Source organism: Orbicella franksi, chromosome 10, assembly GCF_964199315.1.
Source record: "Orbicella franksi chromosome 10, jaOrbFran1.1, whole genome shotgun sequence".
Taxonomy (NCBI): Eukaryota; Metazoa; Cnidaria; class Anthozoa; order Scleractinia; family Merulinidae; genus Orbicella; species Orbicella franksi.
Genome location: NC_138154.1, coordinates 27275675 through 27302426, shown reverse-complemented (window position 1 = coordinate 27302426; position 26752 = coordinate 27275675). Strand labels below are relative to the sequence as shown.

The 26752-nt window shown below is 39.3% G+C and overlaps 2 protein-coding genes across 3 annotated transcripts; both read left to right on the top strand.

Annotated features, from left to right (window-relative positions):
* Positions 1-880: 880 nt before the first annotated feature.
* Positions 881-4420, top strand: LOC145501786 (5-hydroxytryptamine receptor 7-like). Its single transcript, XM_081481180.1, has 2 exons — positions 881-1763; positions 4299-4420. Exons 1-2 carry the CDS (start codon positions 881-883, stop codon positions 4418-4420), a joined length of 1005 nt encoding a protein of 334 aa, XP_081337306.1.
* A 5302-nt stretch (positions 4421-9722) lies between these two features.
* Positions 9723-24919, top strand: LOC145499279 (uncharacterized). 2 transcript variants are annotated; one of them, XM_081478776.1, is made up of 6 exons: positions 9723-10145; positions 11456-13020; positions 13740-14536; positions 15063-15230; positions 18789-18928; positions 23319-24919. In XM_081478776.1, exons 1-6 carry the CDS (start codon positions 9847-9849, stop codon positions 23452-23454), a joined length of 3105 nt encoding a protein of 1034 aa, XP_081334902.1. In that variant the 5' UTR covers positions 9723-9846; the 3' UTR covers positions 23455-24919. The 2 variants fall into 2 exon arrangements, with proteins under 2 accessions (XP_081334902.1, XP_081334903.1); XM_081478777.1 differs by lacking the exon at positions 23319-24919 and adding an exon at positions 21428-21470 and having other exon boundaries at positions 9724-10145.
* The last annotated feature ends 1833 nt before the right edge of the window (positions 24920-26752 follow it).

Genomic DNA, 26752 nt, shown 5'->3' with positions numbered 1-26752 from the left:
AAGTTCACATAACAGTATTACCTGATTATTCAATGTTTAATCTACTTTTATCAGCAAGAAAGCAAATAATAAGTAAATAAATAAGTAAATAAATAAAGTAGTTATAATTGAAATGCCTTGTTATCCCTCTTTCTTCGCCAGAGCTACCCTGGCTGAGACTAGAAGACCACGGGTAGACTTGCCTCAAGTCGACCTCATGAGTCTCAGCGAATAAAATAGGTTATTAAGCAAGCGAAGGAGCTATATGGGTTTAGGCCGTGAAACGGACAAGCGATCCTACAAAGGTCGCGAAGCAGCTGAGAAGACTCTTGAAAAACAAGAGGATCGGGACTATTTTGAAAGTCTACCCACGAGTTATCTCGTCTCCCGAGACAGTTCGGGGAAATGTCATTTAATGGTTTTATGGCTTTGTGAACAAACCTGTGACCGGGTTAACTCACCCCTAAGGGTAACTAAAGGGAAGGGCTAGCTAGGGCAAATGTAACCATCTAAAGAAGGCTCTTAAAAAGTAGAAATAAGGTATTAAAATAAAGAATTAAATTCTTGCCCACTTTTTAATTGAATATAAGAAAAATATACTAAATTGTTCTGGTTAGAAAATTTTAATTGGTTAGGTTAGTCGACAACAGCCAGTAACCAGAGCGAGCACGATTGGTACAGCCTGAAATATTACTGTTAATTGCTATTAGTGTTAATTATTTAGCTCGGAAGAAAAGTAGGGTTGGTATAGTGACGAGTCCTTATCACTTTCTTGATTCAAAAACAGGAACTAGCGAAGGTATGGTTAACGTTGACAAAGTTAACTTCAGATACCGAAGTGTCCCTCATGATTGCATGTTTAATGAGATATTTACTATATATTATTTCAGGAAAAAAACATATGATCGCAAACAACTTCAGCCGCCTTCCTTATGAAGCATGTCTGATCCCGAACCTCCCTGAAGAAATCCAGCATCGATTGCGAGACATTGGTAACTATGTTGTGCGACCGCTGTACATGCTGTTGGCTGTCATGGCATGTGTTTGTAACGCGCTGATCTGCATCACTGTTGCAAGAACTAAATCTCTTCAACGTCCTTCACTGCTGATGCTGTGTAGCTTGTCAGTTACTGATTTGATATATGCTCTGTTTTCTCTGTATATGGGTATAAAAACAGTACTAAGCGAGCACATGTGTCTTAGCACTATGAACTCTGAGGAAAGGGCCATGAATGTGGCGTGTAGCTTAGCAACCCTTGGCATGCTAGCAGTAATCAGTAGAGATCGTTATTTGGCAGTGACTAAACCATGGTGGTATCGTAGCAACGTGAGCAAATCACCTGCTATTAAGATGTCTTGCATACCCTGGTTAATCAGCGTGGTTATAACATTCGTGCATATGGGTTTCTTTGTCTACAAGTTTGACGGCGGATACAAGCGTCCTATACCTGCCATCATTCTTGTGTATTATTGTGTTTGTTTCATTATCATCATTTTTAGTCATCTTGGTGTATATTTCAAGAAACCTCCAACGGTTGGAATAAGAGAGATGCAGGCTGTGATGAAGAGAGAAAAGAAATCAGCTGCCACTATTAGGTTGATCCTGCTGGTATTGATGTTAACTTTCTTTCCAGCTCTCCTGTGGCCAATAGTTTTAGGGCTGAAGGGAAAAGAAAATCTTGGGCCTTATCGTCCTTTCGTGGTTTTCCTTTTCATCCTGGATGCAGTCGCGAATCCTTTGTTGAACTTTGGTCGCAATAAGGACATGCGCAGAGCGATAAGAGGTTTATTAGGTCGCTCTCAGCACATGGAACAACAACAACAGCAGCAGCAACAACAACAACAACAACAACAGCAACAACAACAACAACAACAACAACAATGACAACAAAAACAGTTTCTTTGAAGTACAAGGAATGAAAATACGGTTATATTACCTTAACGACAGACGTATAAATCTGGTATTAATCATAACTATTACAATTTCCTCAAATGTGACTGGTGCATAAACTGCTGTATTTTGCTCTAATTAATCTGCAAAGTTGTAATCGGACAGTGTAATCGGACAGTGTAATCGGACGGTTGGCTGTAATCGGACACCTGTAATCGGACAGTTACATGAGCCAATCATTTTAAGTCCTCTCCACTAAATCCACCAATCACAACATTGATTAAAATCACTGTAGTAACCACTGACTGAGACTGACTTTGTAAAATTGTGGAGGTTTAGTCTGCGGTGACTGTTTTGAAAGAGAGTTGACAGCTCTTTTGCGAGCTGTTCTCCATATTTTATAATTATGATATTTAAAATGACAATTTAAAGCTCTTTTTCAAATGAAACTTTTACTTTTCTGGGAAATTGTAATTGTTACGATTAATTGGTAACAGAACATCGTGTCGTCCAATTCAGTCTGTAATCATACTCGTGATTAACAAATCGGACTCTCGCTTTGCGGTCGTCCGATTTTGTTAATCACTCGTGTGATTACAGACCGAATTGGACTCCGCTCAGTCCTATTACCATTATTAATTACGCTGGAGTAACTATAAATTAAGAAGTTAATAAATTTACGCATGATAACAAAATTAAACAAAGCTCTTTTCGTTGTGATTTGCGGTTATTTCCCGTCCCCTCAAATACAAATGCAGTAGATGGTCCTTTAAGGTGTCTTTCGTAATCTTTGGGATTCTACTGCATTAACTCAGTGTATTGGCCAATTAGTGCTGTGTATTTTAGGAAACCAGGGAAATTATAGTCTATGAATTGGAATCCAACGCTAGCTTTAATATTAGCTGAGGCTCATTCTTAGCCTGATAAAAACCACTGACTAGATCTAGAAATGCTTTTTCCATTATGCCAGAGCGGCTGGTCAGCTAGAGATCAGCTAACTAAGGAAAAACAGAACGACAACCAAGACGAATGGCCCTTACCATTTTCCATTACTTCCATTACTGCACATCCTGCACGATGGGACTGCAAATTCCGGTCCTACTGGTCTGACCGATCAAAGTGGACCATTTCCAGAGGTGATCCCGAATATTTAGGTCGGACCGAATCGAACCGGACCTCTCCATTTCAATACTTCCGACCGAAATTTTCGGAAGTTTTTGCTCAAGCGCAAGCACCCTTAGAGAGACTAGTAATTACAAGATTCCTGAGAAGAGCCCTCTTCACCTGAGTATCGAAGGTAACTATAACTCGCGCATGATTTGCTTTGGTTTTAGACACCATACTAGCTCTTACTAACGGAGTTCGAGGTCTGTACTCTAAGTTGCGGACCGAATTCGTCTTTTTTTCCCTTCGATTTATGGCCCGAGTGCCAAGTGCGTTGGACATAAATCGACTGGGGACAAAACGAGGATCCGTAACTTACGGCGTGGACCGAGAAGATGAGGTTAGAAAGGTATTTATTATATTTCTTCTGTGTGTCTGACGGGTCCTGGAATGACCGATTTCTATTCAAGCGGAACGGCTTTAAAATTTCTGACACACGTTGAAAGCAAAACGAGTCAAATTTGAAATCGTTGTTAAGTCGTCAGCACGTTTTAAGACACGAGTTAAAGTAAACGAAAGCTTCTTAAAACTTTTGCTTTCTATAAAAGTTAAGAACAATTACGAAACATTTTGGCAACAAAAACGGCTTTAAATTTTAGCGGGTCGAACAGAAGAATACTACGGCCTGCTAAACTGACCAATCAGAGCGCGCATAGTAACTGAGAGATATAAAAACACACTGTGGTTGATTTGAAAATCTGACATCACTTTGTCGTACAATCAGTGGCAAAATTAAAAACCGATCATGACTCGCTCGCATTCGCTTTCCCGTGCTTTAATTTGTGCCCGGATACAGTACATGTATTTGGTTCGAGTTTTCGGCCGTCGATAAAAGCAGGAACATGGAACATCCCGGAACATCCCGGAACATCCCAGAACATCGAATAATTATGATAATTATGAGAAAAATATGTAAAATTAAATTTTCGAAAATAAAGTAAACAAAAATAAATTGGTATCACCTCGAAATATGAAAAGATATTTTTCGGGGCTAGGGGAGTCGGTGGGCGAAGGGTTGGGAGTGTTGGGTATTCTTTCAACTGACCGCAATGAGTGCAGGCTCCCCTTCTTTCCCGCCAATTGCTTCATGTGGCTTTACAGCACTCTGTTTCTCAACACAAACATGGACGATTTGGACGATGAATGCCAGGTAATTCATTGCGTTTCCTTTGTTGATCCCTGATTTCTTAAACGTCTGAGGTGTTCGTAGGAGCATCACACAGTTGCTTGTTAAGTCAGTAGCCATAGCTTTGTCACTACTCAGTGTTCCGTCTTCGAGTTGCAATTATCATCCTCACTTTCGCGCTCTCCGCAAGGAACGCCTGGCACTATGACCCACCAAGTGCAGACTCGACCTTTCCGGAAGCCCGAGTAATCAAAGATTAGAACAGTGCGTTCACGCGCGTACTTCGCAGGTTTGGTCTACTTTGGTGGCGTTCGAAGTTTTGACCAGCGAACCTGCCAGACAGCGCGTCGCCAAATGTTTTTAAATTTTTCTGTTTGTATTTGTCTACACTATTATCAGAGCTCGAGCGGGCCGTCGATAAAACGCGGGACATGGAACATTCCGGAACATCCCGGAACATCGAATAATCATCATAATTACGCGAAAAATATGTAAAATAAAATTGTAAAAAATTAAATCAAGCAAAAATAAACTGGTATCAGCTCGGAAAATAGAAAAAAACAAAAACATAAAAAAAGGAAAAAAGAAAGAAAAATGAAAGTGACTGCAATGATTGAAGGCTAGTGACTAAGAAGAGTAATCCATTCCTTCCAGTCGTTCACCGTCAGTTTAATCACGTGATTGTCCTTTATTCCCAGATTTCGTTCTTCACAGAAAACTAAGGTGGTGGCGTTCGAAATCCTTAATCAGACCTAAAAGTATGGGTACAAGAGTGTGATTTCGTTATTCAATTCATTACGTCAATACAAAGATATGCGTATACACGATTTCTCATGAAGAAATAGTTTCTCCATGAGATAGAAATAGAAACTCTTCGGTAACGAGTTTCTTGTCTACACTAGTTCGGACTGCTCGACCTCTGATGACAGTGTAAACAAATTCAAACACAAAATTTAAAAACATTTGGCGACGCGCGCGCTGTCTTGTGGGGTCGCTGGTCAAAACTTTACTGTCTCTAGAAATATTTGTTACAAGTGTTAGCGATCTGAAATTGAATTCTAAGTGTCGCCAACAGTTCAAATGCATCTCCTGGAAAATGTTTGTCCGGTACAAGTTAATCAGGTTAATACTTAATTAATTAAAAATACTTTTACCGCAGGCTATAATCTATTCATCGCTAGTTCAACTTCACGTGCAGATCGTTATCTGACATTCAATCAAACTTAGTTTTCTATCGAGCCATTCGAACACCACCAAAGTAAACCAGACATGCGAAAACCTCGCGTGAACGCGCTGCTCTATAAATCTTCGATTACCACTAGTTTATTAATAATAACTTGCTTGTTACTCGGGCTTCCGGAAAGGCCGAGTGTGCACTTAGTGGGTCTTAGTGCCAGGTGCTCCTAGCGGAGCGGCGCGAAAACTGGGGATCATAAATAGCAACGTGAAGATGGGATAGGGACAAAACTATGAATACTGACTTAACAGGTAACTGTATGATGCTCAGATAAACACCTCAGATGTTGAAGAAATCAGGGATCAAAAGCGGAGACGCAATGAATTACCTGGCCTTCATCGTCAGAATCGTCCATGTTTGTGTTGAAAAACAGAGTGCTGAAAAGCGACGTGACGCAATTGGCGGGAAAGAAGAGGAGCCTTCACTCATTGCAGTCATTTTCATTTTCTTTCATTTTCTTTTTTCCTTTTTTATATTTTTGTTTCTTTTTTTCTATTTTCCGAGCTGATACCAGTTTATTTTTGTTTGATTTAATTTTTTAAAATTTTATATTACATATTTTTCGTGTAATTATGATAATTATTCGATGTTCCGGGATGTTCCGGAATGTTTCATGTTCCTGGTTTTATCGACGCTCGAGCGAAGAGTTTTTATTTCTATCTCATGGAGAAACTATTTCTTCATGAGGAATCGTGTATACGCATGTCTTTGAATTGGCGTAATGAAATGAATAAAGAAATCACACTCGTATTTTTCGAACGCCACTATCTTGGTTTTCTATGAAAAACGAAATCTGGGATTAAGGAACAGTCACATGATTAAACTGATGGTGAACGACTGGAAGGAATGGATTAGTCTTCTAAGTTGCGAGCCTTCACTCATTGCAGTTATGTTTTTGTTTTGTTTTTTATTTTCCAAGCTGATACCAGTTTATTTTTGTTTAATTTAGTTTTTGAAAATTTTAATTTTACATATTTTTATCATAATTATCATAATTATTCGATGTTCTGGGATGTTCCTAGCCTGCAGTGCAGGCGTCTTATTGGAGCGAGTTAGCGTTACAACCTTGCGACCGCCTTTTTAGACCGCCATGTTAGACGGTGGGGGATGGGGGAGGGGAAAAATCCTCGGGCAGGCGAGATTTTCTTCGCTCCACCCCTCCCCTATCCTTCCTCTTGCCTATCATTCACCTCCTTGGTAAAACTTTCTTTCTCTCCCCAGTCTTCCACTGGGCGAAAAATTCAAGATGGCGGCTAAATTTTTTTACGATGTGAGCGCTCGCTCGAAAAAATCTCGCCTGCTCTGCAGGCTAGGATGTTCCGGAATGTTCCATGTTCCGGATTTTATCGACGGCCCGAGTTTTCATCGGTTCTTTGGATTCCCGGGAGAATATTGTCGGTGCCGGTCGTGATTGGCCAGAACCAATGTTGAATTCCACGTTGCTGTAGTGACTGCATATGCATGTCTTCCCGACCACGCGATGAGTGGTTCTGATATATTTAAATTCTCCAAATAGATAATGGTACATTTTGCTTGAATTTTGTGGAAGGAATTTGATATTATATCAAGGAGACCTGCCCACGGTTTTCCTAATACTCGCCACCTCAATTTGAGGAGTAGTCGAGCCTCGATCTCTCGTATTTTGTCATGTTTTTTCTTACGTTTGTCAAGCCGAGCATCAACTCTTAATCCCACGCACCCAGCAGTTCCCCCTTCCCCCCTCCCCCCCCCCCCCCACACACAGCAAGTACTGAATGTGAAGGAATCTATCGGAAATCATCGGAAGTGAACGAAGACATTCCGATGACGTTGTCGGTAGGCGTCATTCCGTATTGACAGGTTTTAAGAGGAAGTCTCGTCCACCCTTCACATTATTTCGCCTTCAATCTAAATTTTGACAAGTAATGAATAAAGAATTTCTCTTTAAAGGACAACCACAATGCGGTGGCGATTGCGGTGGCAATCTGTTCCTAAATTCTCGGGTCTTATATCGTATTCATATTAAGACAGAAAAACAAAGTTAATATCATTTGTTAGGCACGTAACACACAAGAGCTCTCAAAAGCTACGTGAAAACATGTACAAACAGTTGTTGGAGCATAGTATCTTTTAAAATTTTTCAAGAGAACCCTAATAAAAGTTGAGAATAATTGAAAATTTTCAATGAGCCATTGTTCTTATCGTTTGCCGTAGTACGGTATCCACCTCTATCGCCAGCGTAATCTTAAAATACTTTCCATTTTATGCCTGATAAGTTTGCTCTGAAAGAGATTTTAAAACCAAGCCCATAAAATCTTGCGATAAACTTGACTAATCCCAACAGGAAAATCGCAATTCTGTGATCCTCTTCTATGATTTTTGTCGGTGCCTAAAGAGTACCTGATGCGGAAATAAAAAAAATGCTTGTCGTCAGATTTGGCCGCTAAATGGCCATAATGTGAATATACTTTACATCCAACCCTCGACACATTGCCGGGCAGAGCTTCCGAATATTTCAAACGCGGTAGAATATTTCCTGATTCTAATGTTATGCTAATGACCTCTGTCTGGCCTTGGGTTGACGAGTTTCCGTTTGAATAAATATCGACCCTTCATGGCGCTAGTGTTCGCAAGAGCCCCACTTATATTCAACTACTCCAACCGACTTTCAATCAAAATTAGAAATGATGCAGTGGAAGGACCTAGCTAGCAGCGTATTAATAATCATCGTCATCATCATCATTCACGTATGACAGTCAGTCGTGTCGAATTAAGTGTCAGTTCCTTGATGTAAAACAAACTCCAGGAGAAATGAATGAAGGAAAAATAACTAATAATGATTAAAGTGCTAGTAGTAATCATATATCTGCTTGTTCGGCCAGCAAATATATGACGCAGTTCTTGCGGTTTTGCATAAATGTCGCCTGGGTAAACCATTTGTTACTCTTGAATCCTCTTGGTACCAATTTCGACAATAAATTATTCAACGTTTCCGCTTTATTATTTTTTTTTTCAGACTTTCGTTTAACTCTGGGTGGAGCCGAGAAACTTAAACTGCTGCTGTATGCCTTGTTAGTCTTGTTAAACCGCTGATCCGCATAGCTAAAAATAATTTGACATGCGAAATACAGAGAAATGACACTGCTTTTAAAAAATACAGTGTTGTGATAATAACCTCAATTGAAAATCGAGTCACAGGGGTAAATAGCTAAAACCAAATGACGAATGACTGCTTCGAAATGCGACTGAAGACAGAATGAAGAAATAATGGGAATAACTTATACGTATACACGGAGTCGATAAGACTTGTGAGGGAAACAATTCGGGAAAAGTATAAACGGTCATGCATAACAAAATTTTGACGAACTGACGAAACTCTCGAAAAGTTATTGTAAATTAACAATTCTTGCTATGATCTAGTGACCAGGACTGTTGGAATTATTGAATTACTCAACAGGCGATGGGAAGCTAGAGACCTGCAGGATGAATGGAAATTTATACACCTGGGTGGAGAGAGGCACTGTGAGAGTTAAGTGTCTTGCCCAAGAACACAACACCGTGTCCCCGGCCAGGGCTCGAACCCGGACCACTCGCTCCGAGTGTGCCGGGCTACGTGTGCGTGGAACCGATCGCTCTGACGGAAAACGATGAGAAGCACCGCCCGGGCGGAGATTTTGTAAACACTTACCCGGCGGATCAGAACGGATGTGCTTGACTTAAGTAACCTGCTGTACTCTCACATTTTAACTTACGGACAAAATGCTTTGGATTCCGCATTTGCTAATTACATCAGGGGTAAAATTATTTTTATCGTTTTGCTGTTTCGAAACAGATGTTTGGAATAAATGCATTCACAACAAGCCCGAAGCCGTCATTTGACGTTTGCTATAAAAGATATTGCTAATTGAAATAGTGGAGCAAACATTTTGCACGAAATTATTTTTTCTGCAGTGTGTTTTTGTTTTAAGGAACGTGAAAGTATCTCAGAAATTAGTGTTTTTGGAGTGTCAAGTCACATGCGTACGGTCGGCCGAAATTTTACATGAAAAGTGGAAAGAAATGTTTAGAATATTAAAAAAATGTTGCATTTTCTCGCGTCAAGTCTTATTTGGTTTGGAATTTTGCCACAGTTTTCTGACATATATTTCATGTCTGTTAACTCAGTGGAAAGTGAATTGACATGCATCAGAAAGCATTGGGTGAACAGAGAGCCGCAAGATGATTCCCTGACATTGACCAAATTTGGACTGGTTAACAGAGGCCGGCTCTGCTCATTCTAGAATGCCTCTGATTGGTTGTTCTATTGTTTATTTGTTCGCCACAATGCTTGTAATGACTTAGCCTTCATTTGCGTATTTTTGTGACTGTGGGCGTTCGTAGGTTTTCCCAGCTTTTGCGGTGCATTCTCTACACGACCATAGTCTTTTCCGCTTTCATTTCTCTTGCATACGAACGAGAATCAATTGAGTTATGGCTGACGACATTAGCAGCGACGAACGAGAAGAAATCGTTGAATTAGCGATCGACGACGATGACTCGCCATTGAAAACCAAAATGATCGAGAACGAAAGGGTCAGTTCTACAGTGAGAAGCACTTCTGTTCGCACCGGCAGCGAAAAGAGTGGCAAGGACGCACAAGAAAACGGCGAAGTAGAAGATTCAGAGGAGGAAGAAGACGGAGAAGACGAAGACGACGAGTCGGAAGATGAGAGCGACGAGGAGTCATCTTCAGGAGAATCATACAGCGAAGATTCTGAGGAATTCGAGAGGTACATATAACCGTATACTTTTCTTTCGAGTTTAGCGTGAACAGTTGTGTAATCTTTGTCTCTCATTGTTTTATTTGGTGAAGCCAGTATAGCAAGCCGTTATTGTGGCCGCCTCAAGTTGAAGCCACCTTGTGCATGTACATGTACACCGAATTAACCGATTCGCCATTTAGTCATGAAGGCAGTAGTTAACTGATTAATCAACCGGCTGATAAATATCGCTGTAATCTTGGAGATCATCGGCTAAAACGTTGGCATTTTTGTTAGCTGGGATAAGTGTCATTTTATGGTTCAAACTGGTCTCACCTTCCAGAAGTGTTAATCTTTGTTTCACGATTTATAGTCAACTTCCATGGCGGATCACGCTGTGATGTTGTCGTTAGTGTCTTATTTGTTTTACCAAAGAAAACATTTTCAATCCAGCTTTTGATGTCAAACGCTCTTCAGAGGAATATCTTACTTATGTAACTCTCGCGAGTCTTTGTTTTTCTTTTCAAGTCCTGGGTTCTCGGTCAATTCCTTAAATACTTGAGCTTAAATTAAATGGAATTTTCACGTCTTTTGTGTTTTCAGACTTTGTCACTTCCTACTATTTCACCGTTCGATGTACATGCCCGGCTTACGTTAATAAGCTTACTTTATTGCAGAATAGTCATAAAAGGGCAAAGAGCTCGGCAGATTAAGAATTTTTAAATGAAATCGAAAAACTCCTATTTTAGCATTGTCACGATTGTGTCAAAATTGATGGCAAACGCTGTGCATTCCCGAAATGATAACTGAAATTAATTTGAGTGAAGGCCGAGTTATAAATAAAACCTTGGGGCTAATTGGTAATTAACGGCACATTCCTCTTTTCTTGATTTTTCTAAACTATTCTGGTGTTTAGAATTTTCTTCATTACCCGAGTTACATGAAAACTGCATGGCTAATTAAAGTTTGATGTTTTGGACGGTTGTTTTGATTGCTAGAAATATATTTGTTGTGAGTTAGGTAAAGTGGCATTAAAGTATCTTGAATAAGTTCTTAAGTAACCAGAAAAGCATTCTAAAATGCAATTTAAACTCAGATGGCTGTAATCTTACTTAAAGGAGATTAAATTTGAAAACAGCTTGTGCTGGTTTACAAACAGTTGTAGAATGAAGTACTTTGTGGGATCCAAACAGAAATAGTATACAGCTGTATTTATAATCTGATTTTGAAGTTACTCTGCCAGTAACTCTCTGAATTTTACTTGACTTGGTCATGATACTTAAACTGAATATTTAATGGTAATGTTGACCAGTTCCATTGGATGTTATTCTTACCTGTAGGGTCAAGCTAGAAGGGAAGATTGCAGCTGATGAACGTCCACGTCAAGGCTATGCTTCATCAAGTAAATCCTTGTTTGAGAAAAAAGCTCAAGAAGCTAGTGAGACAGGTACAGCTCGACTCAAACCAATAGAACAGGAGAAAGAACTGTTTTCAGGCACTAGTTCTCGCCGCCATACCTTTGAAAAAGCTGCTGCAGAAGAGGTGAGAAAGACAGCTCCAAAGATAAAGGTAGAGGAAGAGGAGATTGATTTATCTGGCCGAGCAAAATCTCACAAACAGCTCTTTGAAGAACAGGCCAAGTTAAGTGCCCAGGTGTCTCCTTCACTTCCGAGAAAAATTTTTGGTGAGCAGGATGGTGAAATTGATATCTCTGGTAAGGCAAAGTCCAAGAAAGAAATGTTTGAAAAAATAGCATCTGAGCACAAAGGAACATCGCCAGCTGCTGAAAGGAAATTTCTGGGTGATGTAGATTTGTCAGGTCGAGCAAAAGCCCATCGGAATATTTTCCAGCAAAAGATAGAAGAAGAATCACAGGTGAGGACATCACGCAAGATGCATTTAGAGGAAGATGTGTTTTCTGGCAAAGCATCATCCCGCCGTCAAATGTTTGAGAAATTTGGATCAGGAGAAAATGGAAGTCAAAAAGGCTCAAGGACACCTGCGGATGAGGAGCAGATTGACCTGACTGGAAGAGCCAAGTCTCACAGGCAAAGGTTCGAACAGTTTGCTGAAGAAGCCTCAAAGGTCAAAACAGCTCAGTCCAGGAGTGATGAGCTTGACCTATCTGGAAAAGCATTATCCCACAAAGAGTATTTTGATGAGAAGGTGGCTGAGGCAGGTAAAACCAAGACAGCAGAGAAGAAATTAAGAGATGAGGAGGAAGAAGCCATCATGGGTAGGGCTCATTCACATAAGCTGTCTTTTGAAGAAAAGGCTGCAAAAGATTTGGAAGTCCAAACTTGTGATAAGTCAAGGCTTGAGGAAATCCCTGATAGAGCTTTAAAGAAAAAGAGCAAGAAAGAGAAGCATGGGGACGAGCATGAAAAGAAGAAAAAGAGAAGAAGGTCGTCATCCAAGTCAAAAGAACACAAAGAGAGTTCGAGCCATGATGAAGTAAATCCAGAGGGAAAAAGTGGGGCTGACTTTCAAGAGGAAGAAAAAGCCAAGGTTGAAGAGAGAGCAGATGAGAAAGAAGAAGTTGCTGAAGAGACTTTCATTAAGGAGGATGAAGAGTTTGGAAATGAGTATGTAGATGATCACAAAGTGAATGGCAAAATACATGGCTCAGACGAGGAAGAGCACAAAGAAGTTGAGGTTGTAAATGAACTCAATAATGAAAGTGAAATCAAAGTTGCAGCTTCAGTGACATATGAGTCTAGTGCACTGGGAATTGTTGATGAAAATTCTGCAGAAGACACCGTTCCTAGCAAGGAAGACAATGTTCCAAGCAAGGTTGAAGAAGCACCCGAGCCAGCTGCTTCTGATGCAGTGGATAGTAAAAGCATTCCAATGGATTATCGTGCCAGGAGGGCTTTGAGACAGAAACAAAAGGACACGGAGAGAGGTGAGACTGTTAATACAAGTATTTAAAAGTAGGGAGTTGTTGGTTTTTAGCTCATAAAATGTTTAAAGAATTGTTTGAGCTATGATATTGATAATCTCAAGTTCATTATAAGCCTTGCAATTGCAGCTTGTTCCACACTTGGGGGCTTTGTTGAGTCACAGGTACTAATGTACATGGACTGTCTTGAATTTATGCATGGGCACTTACTAATTTTTGTAATCAAAAACACTCAAAAAGGATGAGAAGCACTTGAATGCAACCTACATGCATGTTCCTTTGTGTGCATGTGCAGTCAGGGTTGTAAAAAAGTTTTGATGTAGGCAGCAAATAGTTGGATAAGGTGGCTGATTTTACCAACTTTTTGTAAGAGTGACATGAGTAGCCCAGTAGGTTACCCAGCCAAGATAATAATTAAGTAGATGGTGATTGTTTGCTGGCAGCTCTGGTGACAAACTTGACAGTACTCAAATTATTGTTCTTCATACATTGTTTGACATTGTTTGACATTGTTCCCTTAGTACATTCAGGGGTTTCATTAAGGGCCAGGTACTGGGGAAATTGACTGGAAGTGGGACTGGTTGCTGCATTGAGCACTATTGTTTGTGTTTTGTTGAATGTCAACAAAAAAATTTTTATGGATTGGAATCATCCCCCACCCCCTTCCCTGCCACTCTCAGCATCCTCTCTACATTTAATTAATTACTCCTTTGCATTCCTAGGGTCCACAAGTGATTCCTCCAGAACAAAATCTACTGAACTACAGCATGAAAAATCGGAAGATGCACATGACAGCAAGTCAAGCAAAGTTGAGGACAACACAGTGGTAGATGAAGAAAAGCCAAAGGCAGAGGAAGAAAAGAATGATCTAGCAGCAAGAAGAGCAGAGAGGCGTGAGAGAAGGAGACAGAGTGCTACTGCTTCAGAGGGTAATACTGATGAATCAGCTGACGCATTGGCTGCAAGAAGAACATCTTTAGCAGCTCGGAGAGCTGAACGAAGGCAAAGAAGGGAAGAAGCCACTGAGGAGAAAACAGCAAATGATGAAGTAGGGAAATCTTCTAGTGACAAAGTGGAAGAAGTGCAGTCTTCAATCAACGAGAGGAGAGCAGCCCGCAGAGCTGCAGCAAGAGCTGCTGAGGAAAAGACTGTAGCTAAAGAAGAGTCAGCACCTGTCAAGGAAGAAGAGAAGGAAGACAACTTAGCACAAAAGAGGCAGGAGCGAAGAGAGCAAGCCACAAGGCGTAGAAGCAGCAGTAAAGATGACTCCGAATCAGGAAAGAGTTCTTTGGTAAAACAAGAATCCTCTGAAGAGGACCAGTCTTCTCAAACAAGTAAGGCAACTTCTGAGGAGACGTCAACATACACTTCCACTGTGAAGGCGAGATTTGAGAGGAAAGCTGGTGAGGAGCAAACCAACAGTTCATCACAAGGAAGAAGTTCAAAGTCTTCAAATGATGAGGGTGAGAGATATTCAATACATAAGAGACTGTCAGAGGAGAGGCAAGGAGACCAGCAGGTATGTTTGTTTTTGTGAACAAATACACTTGGCTCCTTTTAGGGTGAAATGAAGGAACTAGAAGTTTTATTTGTGTTTGTGCTTAAAATGTACATGACTGTAATTTGAATGTCAGGGAGTTCATATATTCTTGGTTAGTTACTGCCCCTGCCCCTCCCTAGATGGGATTCTGTATGTGGTCAGGACTATCTCTATCATTTGCCAGGTAGCCCCTACAGGTGCCCAGTGATGTCCCTAAGTATCTGTCAATTGCACTTTTAATTACCAATTTAACAAGAACATAACAGATGAGGACCATTGTCCTCTTGAACCTGGAATATGCAGTCCACAATCTTTAAATGCAGTACAGTGTACTTATTTGCCTGCCAAACTGCCCGTAGATTCACTGCTGGATGGAGAATGTAATGAAAAAAATTATAATAATTGTAATAAAAACCTTGTTGCACATTTTGTTTTACTCTTTAAGTCACTGTAATTGTACATTTAAGAAAAGTCCTTTTCAAGAAATAATTATGTTTGTCTACAGTCAGCAAAAACACATGAAGTAAGAAATAGTGATGAAACAGACAGCGTCAAAACAAGAAGCAGTGTCCAGGGAGAGAACAGTGTGTATCGTTCTCGAAACACTAGAGATGCCCTTAACAAATTTGAAGGAAAGGAGAATGCCAAAGACGCAACAAATAAACCTGCTACTGTGAGTAACTGATGGATAATTTCTCTCTTAAATACAAGTACATGTATATTAATATGTCACCAGTTGAAGGCTGATGATGAGAATTATAATAATTATTATATTATAGTAAATAGTGAATAAGAGATAATATTTACCAATGTTTTCCCAGACCTTTCATGGACGGAATGTTTTTGGCATGTAGTACACAATGCATGTAAAGAGAACTCAGAAGCCTGTTTTAACTGCTTTCTAGTTCAGTGGATTGGGAAAGCACTTAATAATTATGTACCACGCATGATTGTATGCAGACTGTGTAAGTGGTGGATCTGCTCCACTGGGTGTTAATTTGTTTTGCAATCAAAGTTTTTCCAAACTCCACAGCTGGGGACTTTCCTACTTTTCAATTGTATATCCTGTGTGTCATCCATGTGTGTGTGTGAGTTCATACTGCATGTGTACACAGTATATGAGTTGTTAGAATATGGCAAGAGAGAGCCTACACTGTAGCATTATGTCCCTGTGAAACTCCCAGTCCCCTCCCATTAGTTCAGTATTACTAATGAGCTCTTACAATGTATGCAGACCAATAGGCCCTTTGCAGCTAAGCCATCACATGACCTGTTTTTCATAAAATTAAGGGTAATAACTTAACGAATGCCAGAAATGGAAAAAGCATGTCGAAAATATCAAAATGCCAAGTTTGAGGCCCCCATCATTAAAGAATGAGATTTTATGACGGTCTGAATTTTTAAAAGAATCAGAAGATTTGTGTGGAAAAAGTTGTTGGAGAGCAAGGCCTTGCTCTCCAGCAACATTTTCCATACAAATCCTCTAAATTTTCCCAAAATTCAAACTGTTGTATAAACTTACTCTTTAATACCAGGGGCCTCAAACTTGGCCATTTTGGTATTTTCGATATGTTCCTTCCATTCTGGCATTCTTCAAGTTACATGTATAGCCCATAATAAAACAATTTTCTAGGAAAAATTTGGTCACGTGACCCTGGCTGCAAAGGGCCTATTATACTCAGACTTAAGACAACTGATGAGTTTAAATTGCCCTGGATACAGTTGTAATTTGATTTTGAACTGTCACTAGTTCAATGAAGGGAATTTATTCGAGACAGTGTGCATAAGGGAGGGGTATTAATTGTTAACTTCTCTGCACTTTAAAAAGCATTGAAAATGAGTCGTTCTGACTTAAAGCTCAAACTGTGGATAGGGGCACCCACAGGGGTGCTTGTTACAAAACCTCTTTCAGAGGGTGGGGGAGGGGGGGCTGTAAAAAAGGGTAAGGGGGCTTATTGGAAGAAAGATTTTAAATCATATTAAGGGCAGTTTAAGTGCTAATGATGTTGTGTACATGTATGTAGTTCACGGATTTGCCGATGCTCTAATTTACTGATTTACTAATATAAATTTCTATTTTGCTGACCAATGTACTCTGCTGTAACTGACTTGCATTATTGTGCTGATGTTCCGAAGGAGAATGCAATGATAATGGTTGTACTGTTGTACATGCCTGGGGTGTGAAAGAGTTACCCAAACAAATCAACTTATATTGCCTACTCTTAGGTTTAACAGCTCAATATGGAAACTGTCGGGGGGTAATTTAGTAAGTTAGCCATTCCTTCCCTTGTCAACTGATTTGACATCCGCGGTGCTGTGGTAAATTTACCTGAAACAAAATTGGAAAGGTTTTACAATGATGTATTTGCAAGGGCTCATCAAATCAGCAATTTATGCAAAAATTATGAACGTTGTTTTTGAAGTGTTAGTTGTTATTCTGCTACAGGAATGATCTACATGAAGTCAAGCCATTTGAGTTTCTTGTGCTAGTGGGGGCCACAGGCAAGCCTTACTTGTTTCTTGAGGACACAACTAACCCAAACTTTATGATGGCCCTGGAACAGTCAAAATGTTGTTCACTTCAATAAGTGTTAAATTTTATGTAATTTTACAAAAAAACAGTGATATGAAATTGATTTTACAAAATATACAATAACTTACTAGGTACTACAGTCAGTGTATCTATGAGGTGAAAACTATTGATTAGTGAGAGTATCCAAAACGTCATAAAACATAATTCCCTTTCTTCTTCACTAAAATTGCATAATGACCCATTTTTCACCATTCAGCAGAAGTGAGGCTATATTCGACCATGTTACATGTATGGTGCAAACCTTGACACGTTGAATATGTTAATTGTTTTGTTGCCAAGGTAACTGCTTTCTAATCTCCATCATCTCAAGGTCAACCCAAATCTCAAATTAATGCAGAGGCTTCATTACATTTCACATAACTGTACAACTGCTGTGGCCTAGTGTGGACTTTGATTGTTAGAATAATTTATACTGTCTGTTGTTGTCTGTGCTCATGACTTCTCTGCTCTTATGTTAATGTTGCTGCTGGTTTGTACTTGAATGTAATGTAACTAGCTAATCTCTGACGGTTAAAGTCTAAAAGCTGGCTAACAAACTAACACTTGGTTAATGTGTAATCCTAAAGGAAACTGTGAGTGGTAGTGATTCTGATGAACATGATGGTAATGTTCAAGAGGTAGGGACATTTTCATACTATGGGCATTGAGGCATAAGAACATTAACTGCTGTCTCTGGTAGGCACGTTGGCCTCATGTTCGGTGCACTCGACTCCGGATCGAGTGGCCCAGGTTCAAGTTCTGGCAGGGTATATTGCATTGTGTTCTTGGGCAAAACTCTCAGTGCCTCTCTCCACCCAGGTGTACGTGTAGATATGGGTACTGGGGAACTTGGTACTGGGGGTAACCTTGCAGTGGACTAGGATCCCATCCAGGGGGGAGTAGAAATACTCCTAGTCACTTCATGCTACAGAAACCGGGATAAATTCCAACCTGATGAGCGACTTGGTTCATATGCTGACTTTACCTTACCTTTTTACTGTCTTTGAACTGTTCATGTACATGTATTTCATTCATGAGATAAAGTTCCCCCACCCCTACCCTGTCTGGAAATTCCATTTTAGCTTTATATTCTATTAAAAATAGTTTTGACCTCTTTGGCTCTTCTCTCTGTCAAGATTTATAATGACCCTCTCTGAGGGTGGGTATGTAGTTTCTGACAAAAAAATTCTGGGCTGGGTTGTTCGAAAGCCCAGGATTAAGAGTTAACTGAAGTATCAATTTTTCATGTATAAAAGTGTTTTCCACTGCTCATGTGTAGTTTACAGTTGTTCACACTCTAAACTGAAGGACACATTATAAACAGAAAACCTTACCAAAAGTTTACAAAACTGGAATCCCATCTTGCTAATCCTGGGTTAGCTTAATCGCATTTTGAACAACCTGGCCCTGTTCATTAATTCTACATTTTGTTCATTTCAAAGGGTAAGCAGTACCTGGGAGGTGCTAGTTTGATTACAATAACTCTAAATTTGACATTGTAACTCTTGAGAACTCGTAGAAGTTGAACAGAAGAACTTGAAAGTAGCAAATTTCTTAGTCTTCTCATTTTTCTGGCCCCGGCATTTTATGTCACAACACAAGATTCTGCACAGACTGAAGTAACCTTACGTGATGCTTTTTTTTTTAATTTTTGGACAGAGAACTAATCGCTTTACAGTGCAGCAGGAGAAGTGCGAAACATGCCAAAAGACTGTTTACCCAATGGAGAGGCTAGCAGCAGACAAGAAAGTCTTCCACAAAAGTTGCTTTAAATGCTCTGAGTGCAAAGCTACCCTAAGGTTTGTTAAAGTTTCTGTAATAATAATTTCATTATCTGGAAATAATTAATATCTAATAAGTCATGAGGGGACAACAGACATTAATGAAGGACAAGGAAAATTGACTTTTGTGGAATGTTGAACTCTACATAGAGGAATTTTTTCAGTCAGTGCTGGGTGCTGACTTTGTGATCTGTTATGAGTCCTTCAAGCAAAGGTTAGTTATGGGATATAATGTTATTAATTTTAGTGCAAAGGGGTGATTGAGATCCAAAATCAAATTTTTGCAATTAGTTTGTAGAAAAAATACAAAGACCAGCAAAGAGAAATGGTTCTAATCATTTACATTTCTGCAAGTAAGCTGCAGACAGGTTGTTTACTGTAGCTTCTGGAGTGATCCATGTGTTAGCTGGTAATTCTAATATTGCAACCTAATTTGAAATGGGTTAAAAAAATACAGTATCAAAGGTTGCATATTTTTATGTAAGTGGGAGGCATGGTTGTCTAGTGGTTAGAGCACTCATCTCTGGATCGGGCAGTTTGGGTTTGAGCCCTGCCCAGGCACATTGTGTTGTGTTCTTGGGCAAGACACTTTACTCTCACAGTGCCTCTCTCAACCCAGGTGTGTAAATGGGTACCGGCAAATTAAATACTGGGGTTAATCTTGCAATGGACTAGCATCCCACTAGGGGAGAGTAGAAATACTCCTAGTCACTTCATGGTACAGAATCTGGGATAAGCTCTGGGCTGATGGGCCACTTGGCTCGTATGCAGACTTAACCTTATACATGTATTATTACAGTGTATGTATGCCATGCCCTGTTTAGCACCTGTAGACTTTCCCTTCATGACAGAAGACCCATGTACATCATGTAGGTGCTGTGCGCAACACTGTAACACATGACGGGGGCATTAATGATCATAATCATGGCACTTTGATATTCCGTCGTCCTTTAGTGGGATGATAATTATTTTAAGAAATTTATTATTGCGTGTACATCTAGTTGTTAGTGATTCAAACCCTTTTTGTTGCAATTTTGTTGTTTCAATTTATTGTTTTGGTCACTACATACATGTACGTGAATGTTTTTCAAGTTTTCGTACAAACGCACATTTGACAGTGTAAGTTTTCAATCCATCATCGCAATTTGCATCAGATCTCATTTCTCTCAATTGATCTGCACATACATTGCACAGCAATTGCCCATTTTTCTTGTCTCTTGTCGAGTTTGTAAGTGAATAATTTTATTAGTTTCTATCCAAATAATCGGGCACAGCCACCTGTAGTCATTATAAGACATTTTACGCTTTAGTACATGAATATCCGCAGTACATAATAATTATCTTGATATAATTATATGTTATTAAGTACTCAAGTATCAAATATTTTTATATATGTAGATGTGATAATTAGCATTAATTGACTGAGATTGATAACTCGTGGCCCTATCAAGGTAAATTATTAATAGCAGGAGTTAACAGCTTTTGATGCACAGTAGATAAATGTGTATTTTGAGTTAATTCATTAAGTTGTGCATTTTTTGTTGTTGTTGTTGTTGTTGTTGTTGTTGTAACTGAAGAGATGTTAGGACACAGACTAAGATATCTCATTTTACAACAGCTGTACAGCAGTTGCATATATATAATTACACGTATATTAAAATATTACACGGAATTTGAAACTGTAGAACATAATTGAGCACTACTCTTTAAGAACTAACTAAACATCAGACAATCAGTGAAAGTACAATATAATGGTATTGTAATGCATGTGATTTATAGGAGTTTGGAGCTTGTTGTAACAGCTGTCAGACTTTAAAAAGTGCAACAATCAATAACTTATAACATATTGTAACTATATTGAACAAATATGAACAAATATTTAAGTCTGTTTGTTGGCATAAAATCTCTTCCTCCAGCAAGAAGTCAATGATTTTTTTTTTCGTTTGGCATCAGCCATTCACTGGTAAATGACTAAAATAATGCTAATGTGATTAAGTTCTCAAACAAGTAAATTATGTTAACTGTGATAAAGCATGCGAAGAAAAGTGCATCAAGGCAATTATGTATTAATTAACAGTTACAAACTAAAAGTAACCAACAAGTAGGCTTGCCAACACAGTTTAAAACCCATAACCTCCATAACGTTAAATCCTGTTGTGCACTACAATGTTTTTCTTGGGTTTTGTAACTTTGCGAGTACAGTATTTTATTGTCTGGCAAGTCAGTTAAAAAAGGTGATAAAAAATTGGAGGTGATCCCACTTATGTCTCAATTGGTGTTCCTAGTTTAACTGAGAGAGGTTGAGAATTAACTTAGAATTCATAAACCTTCAACTGTTCCAAGGACATGACATGGCAATTGTCTACACTCCATTCAACTGAAGATTCAAGCCATTTTGTCATCCATGTATGTGCATACTGGAACAGAGCCACATTCTTCATCTTCATAAAACTCCTCATGATATAAAACATGTCAAGAACATAAAATAAAACTTACTGATACATTTTTGTTTGGTAGAGGGGGACACCCACCAACTACTGAATAAAGGTGAGAATGCAAGGCTGTATGAAATCTGCCTGGCTCACACAAACAGACCACAATATTTGTATTTTTGAAAGGATTCAATAGGCTTCTGGTGCAAGTTAACATTACCTGAAAAAGATACATGTATACGGTATTGTACTGTTTTGGACGTAAGTTGTATGTTGTACCTGTAGGCAGCCAAACCTGCTCTTGATACATGTCTAGTACACTGTGAATTAATAAGTAATAATCCTCTAATGATATGAGTGGGCAAGGTGAACCAAATCCTGCATTGTGATTGGCTACCCGATCGGGTAAGATGGCGCTATCTTGACTGCTCGGGACTACCTGCTGTGTCCCACAAGAAAGAACTCATTGACCGAGCTTGCTCAGTCAAGATGGCTGAGCTGGATATTGGCCTCGTTGTGTTATTTATTCATTTATTGATTGATTTTTTTTTTTTTTTTTTTTGCAAGTTTATGGACCTTGACTCCATCTCAGCCTCTAAACACACAAAAAAAGAACTTAGCCAACATCCAGCCATCTTGACCTCGTGCTTAGTCAATTACCCATATAATTATATAAGAGTGTGGGAGAGGCGGCATTATGTAATGGTCAGTGTTGAACAGTGGTTTGAAGTCTTTGGTAAGGGTTGCTGTGTTGTGTACTTGGGCAGGACACTTGGATGTCACAGTGCGTTTGTCTGCTGGAGAGAATAAATGGGTATGGGCATAAAACGTTAAAAATGCTGCCTGGGGTTACATGTAATGAACTACATATAGCATCCCTTCTGACGCATGGCGGGGGAGTGACTATAATCCAAGTGACCATGGAAACTATAGATGGTACTTAAGCTGTTAATGATTTTGCAAACTGCATCCACCTTGTTACATTGTGGCTGTCATTGAACCTTGCAAGAGTATCTTATTTTGCTTTTCTCACAACATTTTGACATCACAGTGCAGAGAGGGTGTGACAATAGTTATGTTTTTCAAAATTTACTTTGTATAAAGTTTACATAAGTATTGTGGACTCAGTTTTGGTAAGTGCTAGGTCAGCAGTTTGTGGGGATTTTTTAAGCTTGAGTGAAGGATTCTCCTTTTCTCTCTTAGACTTCAGACTCTTTCAGACTTTCTCTCTGAAGGTAGCATTTTGTTAGCCTTAACAGATAATGGTGAATTATAATAATTATTCCTCAGCGTCCAGCAGTTTTAGAACTTGTCTCTCTAGACATGCTGACTTGACCGAGATAGAAATTGTTAGAACACTGTAACAAGTGTAATAGTTGGTCATTTCTTCAGCTCTTTCCTTGTTATCAAAATCAATTTCTGCATATTCATTGATCAGAATAGAAATTGTCCTGTCTGGTCAGTGGTAGTCGAGAGAATTTGATTCAGTGATCATTTGTGTCATTCTCATGGCCTGCATGGTTGATTTTGTTTTGATGTTGTGAGGAGAAATATAATTTTGATCGGTGCTAGTACTAAAGGGTTTAGACCAGAAGTAAAATAATATTTAGTGGTACAATGGAACCACACTTAAAGACAGGTTTTTCTGTTCTGACGAAAAGCTTACATAATGTCACTATTTTTCAGAAGTAGTGAATACTCTCACTGCTTCCTCAATTTTCTGATCCATTTTTGGCCACCACATGCATCAGCAGTGAGCAAGAGCCCCCTTGCAGTAAACTAAAGAAACGGCTGAAAGAGTACTAATTTCTAAGTGGCCTATTCCTGCATAAGTTAGCATTGAGTATTGTAAGCTTCAGCAATATATATCTGTAAGAATGAAGCAACTTGCTTGTGGTAGATGTTATTGCTGTTGTGTTGGAGCCTTGAAATGTAATATCTGTAATTGTTTTCTTTTTTTTTTTTTTCACTTGTAGACTTGGAAACTACGCTGCTCTTCAAGGCGAACTTTATTGTAAACCACACTTCAAACAGCTGTTTAAAGCCAAAGGCAATTATGATGAAGGATTTGGACGGGCTCAGCACAAGTCGCAGTGGAACAAAAACAGTTGAAACAAGAATTCTTTACGGCAGCCCAGATAATAGTGGCAGTAAATGAGTTATTAATAGAAAAAGAATGTAGCATATGGCTTAAGTCACTGTAAAATCCTTTCATGTAAGGGACGGACCATAATTTTTTTAAGTCAAACACCAGAGCTGGATAGTAGAAAGCTCTTAACTGAATTTTTTTCCCTGGCTCTCCTTGTACGATTATATTTTCAGCAGGATTTGCTGTGCAGGAATTTTTTTTTTTGGAAATTGCCCATTCTCCCACCCCGCCCTAAAAAAAAAAAGAATGGTCTGTCCTTAATCATCGCCTCTTTCCCTGTGGTCGCAGAAGGTAAGCCAACCTTTTCTCTCTCTCCTTTTCCCCCTTTCCCTTTTGGCTCACCTTCTGACCAGCTCCCCTGCAGTGGAATTTAACATAGGATTTACAGTGATGAACTTTAATTAATGCGTGATCTTTGAATAGGCAACATTTTAGTAAATTAAAGGAAGTTTCAATTGAACACATGGTAATTAGGTAATAGAATTGATTACAGGCTGGCAGGTACAATACCAAGTCAATGCAATTTTGAAGTTGTTTCTAATATAAATTGAGTTTACACCGAAGTAGTTATTTAATGATTATCTTCCAAGTGACTGAAGCATCAAGCTCCAACTTGATGCAAGACATTTTTTGAGAAAGAAAGAAGAATGTGTGAGTTGTGAAAAGTGCGTGACGTTGTGCATTGCGTGACTAACAAAGTAGACTAAAATGTAGTGATTGAGAACATAAAGCCTTGGTTTGCCTATAAAAATGATGCAAGGAACTAAAATTTAAATTGGAAGTTGGTTGTATATTAAGATTTACGTTGAAGCTTTTTAAAGAAACAAGTTATAGTAGCCAAACAGGTGTCGTAAAATTCGTTGTGCAGTGAGTTTCAGGCTGTTTCCTCGTCACGCAGCACTCCGCGTGACCCAAGTCACGGTCTTGAGTGACATGCATTATTTTGTTGTATTGTGTAATAGCGATATTTTTCTGAAAGAGCAACTATTTTATGGCTTTTTCCATCTCAAACCTTTTGTATAAATCTTGACAGCCTGTTTGGCGGGCTGCTGTATTGGCGATAACCATTAGCAACAAGGCTACACACTGTTGCACAGGGTGAAATGCGAGCCTATTCACCGCTGATAAATCAGTTTTTAATGATTGTCTGTTGTGAAAATATTTTGCGATTTCAACAAACAGTTTATATAAATAGTTTCTATTGGCTGAAACAGTGTTGGCAGCTGTTCACTTGATCCAGTGAATGCTTGTAAGTCAAGGAGAAATGGCGTGACTTAGAGTCACACAAGATGACCGGGTTCGATTCTTAACAGAGATGTGTTGATTAAGTTTGCTTTGTAGGTAGTGACTGGCGCATTACATGAACCACCTATAATACAATAGAAGTAGTTAATTTTTTAATAGAAATAAATTGTTAAATATTCTCCATTATTGCGTCCTTTATTAAATAACTAGAAACATCGCACTATTTTGATCTTTGAGTCTGAACGAGACGAACGCAGCTCCTGCGTGCAAATACTTCTAAATAGTTACACGTAAGAAGTTAAAACTTCTTTACATATCTTACTCAAGGAAAATTTGAACAATCCAAAAAAAACAAAACATGATAACTGTAGGCTTTCATTGTACTATCAGGCGACAGTTTCGTCACAACTACAATTTGAGAAGTTCCTGACATTTGTTGCTATCGTAAAATATTAACCCATATTTTTCTTGGCATCGTCCTCAGTGTTGGGGGTCGTCATGCTTAAAAGTTCCCCCAATAACTAACAACAGTGGATGCTTCCCATTCAACCGAGCATTCCGGAACTTTACGGTCGATCTGAAAACTTGTTCAAAGTAAAGATGTAATGACAAACTTCAGCTAAAAGCAAGCAAAGCAAATTAATTGCTCGCTTGATTTTGTATTGCCAGGGGATTATCACAGTTTTCAAATTCCTCCGGTGCAGTATGAACGGGGCCTTGTATAAAAGTGGCGGGGATGATCGTACGACCTCATACCTTTCATGTCCTGGTACCTCTGAGGTTTTTAAATCTTAATTGATAGTATGAGTTGATAGAATAGACCCTTTGCACGATCCGGTCACATGGTACGGAATTAATTATGCTGGGACGCAAGTTACGCAGTGGAACTTCCAAAAAAAAGGAACTCGTACCAGTCCAACCCGACTTTCCTTTGTTTTGGAAGTCCCACTGCGTAACTTGCGTCCCAGCGTAATTAATTCCGTACCATGTGACCGGATCCTGCAAAGGGCCTATTGACATGTGAAATAGCCTCCATTTAAACCGGGATTTATTAAAATCATATTTAAAAATTGGCTACAGAGCTACAGAAATTCTGTTTTGCATTTGTGTGTTAGTCTCCGGCAGTTTAGCGAATCAAATGAGGTGTCTTCCTTGTGTCTTCCTTGAGCCAAGCACATGTCTCCACCGAGGACGAAAACGTTTTCACCTTAGTTGCCTATGACCTGTCTAAAGCTACTGCCCGGTAAACCCCCCCCCCACCCCAACACCCGACTAAAATACTGGATATGATGACGTCATGAATGCATTTTAGCTCTCGCTAGTGCCTCGACAGAGTAGTGATGAATTTCATGGCAGAAGGCTTTCGCGAAGTTAAGACGGTATGAAGGGTAAGAAAATTATTCCCACATATTCGTCTTGCCAAAATAATCCCTCTAAAGTTAGTTTTGGATCACGAGGAAATCCCAGGAGAGTCTAGAAATAGCCAATCCTATGGCACAGAATGTGCTCACGTGGACTACGCAACGCACGTGCTGACATCCGGGGAAGAACTGGGTACCATATCTTGAATTTACTCGAGGGATCCTTGAGGGATAACCTTGTGAACAAGGCCTATATGTTACCCTTCATTCTCTCTTGACGAAGGTGCATGCTCGAGAAAGTGTTCGTAAAAAGAAAAAAAAAACAAATTATATTAGAAGCGCATAACAGTAACAATATGATTATGATTATTTTTTCCTTGACGTTGAAAAAACCTGACTGCCATACATCGATTTACAGTCCACACAATAGTAAGACGCTTAATTGCGGCGGCTCGAGTACTCAGTAATTCTCGCCCGGCCGGGAGATGAAGCCATCAACTCAGTGTTGCAAAATCTGTCGGGCCATATTTCTAGGTATCTAGTCGATATAGTGTTACTATTTTGGTATACAGTTAACTTGTTGACCTCATTTAGGGTGACCGCTGCCCTTTCAAGTACTTTCAGACATCGAATGAAACAGGAAGCTCGGAAAACT

Excerpts from the sequence above, each read along its gene's own strand:
- LOC145501786 (XM_081481180.1), top strand. The coding sequence starts at position 881 with ATGATCGCAAACAACTTCAGCCGCCTTCCTTATGAAGCATGTCTGATC. Across the intron at positions 1,764-4,298 it reads CATGCGCAGAGCGATAAGAG|TGTTCCGTCTTCGAGTTGCA; the intron begins GTTTATTAGGTC and ends GTCACTACTCAG.
- LOC145499279 (XM_081478776.1), top strand. The coding sequence starts at position 9,847 with ATGGCTGACGACATTAGCAGCGACGAACGAGAAGAAATCGTTGAATTA. Across the intron at positions 13,021-13,739 it reads ACAAAAGGACACGGAGAGAG|GGTCCACAAGTGATTCCTCC; the intron begins GTGAGACTGTTA and ends TTGCATTCCTAG. Across the intron at positions 14,537-15,062 it reads AGAGGCAAGGAGACCAGCAG|TCAGCAAAAACACATGAAGT; the intron begins GTATGTTTGTTT and ends GTTTGTCTACAG.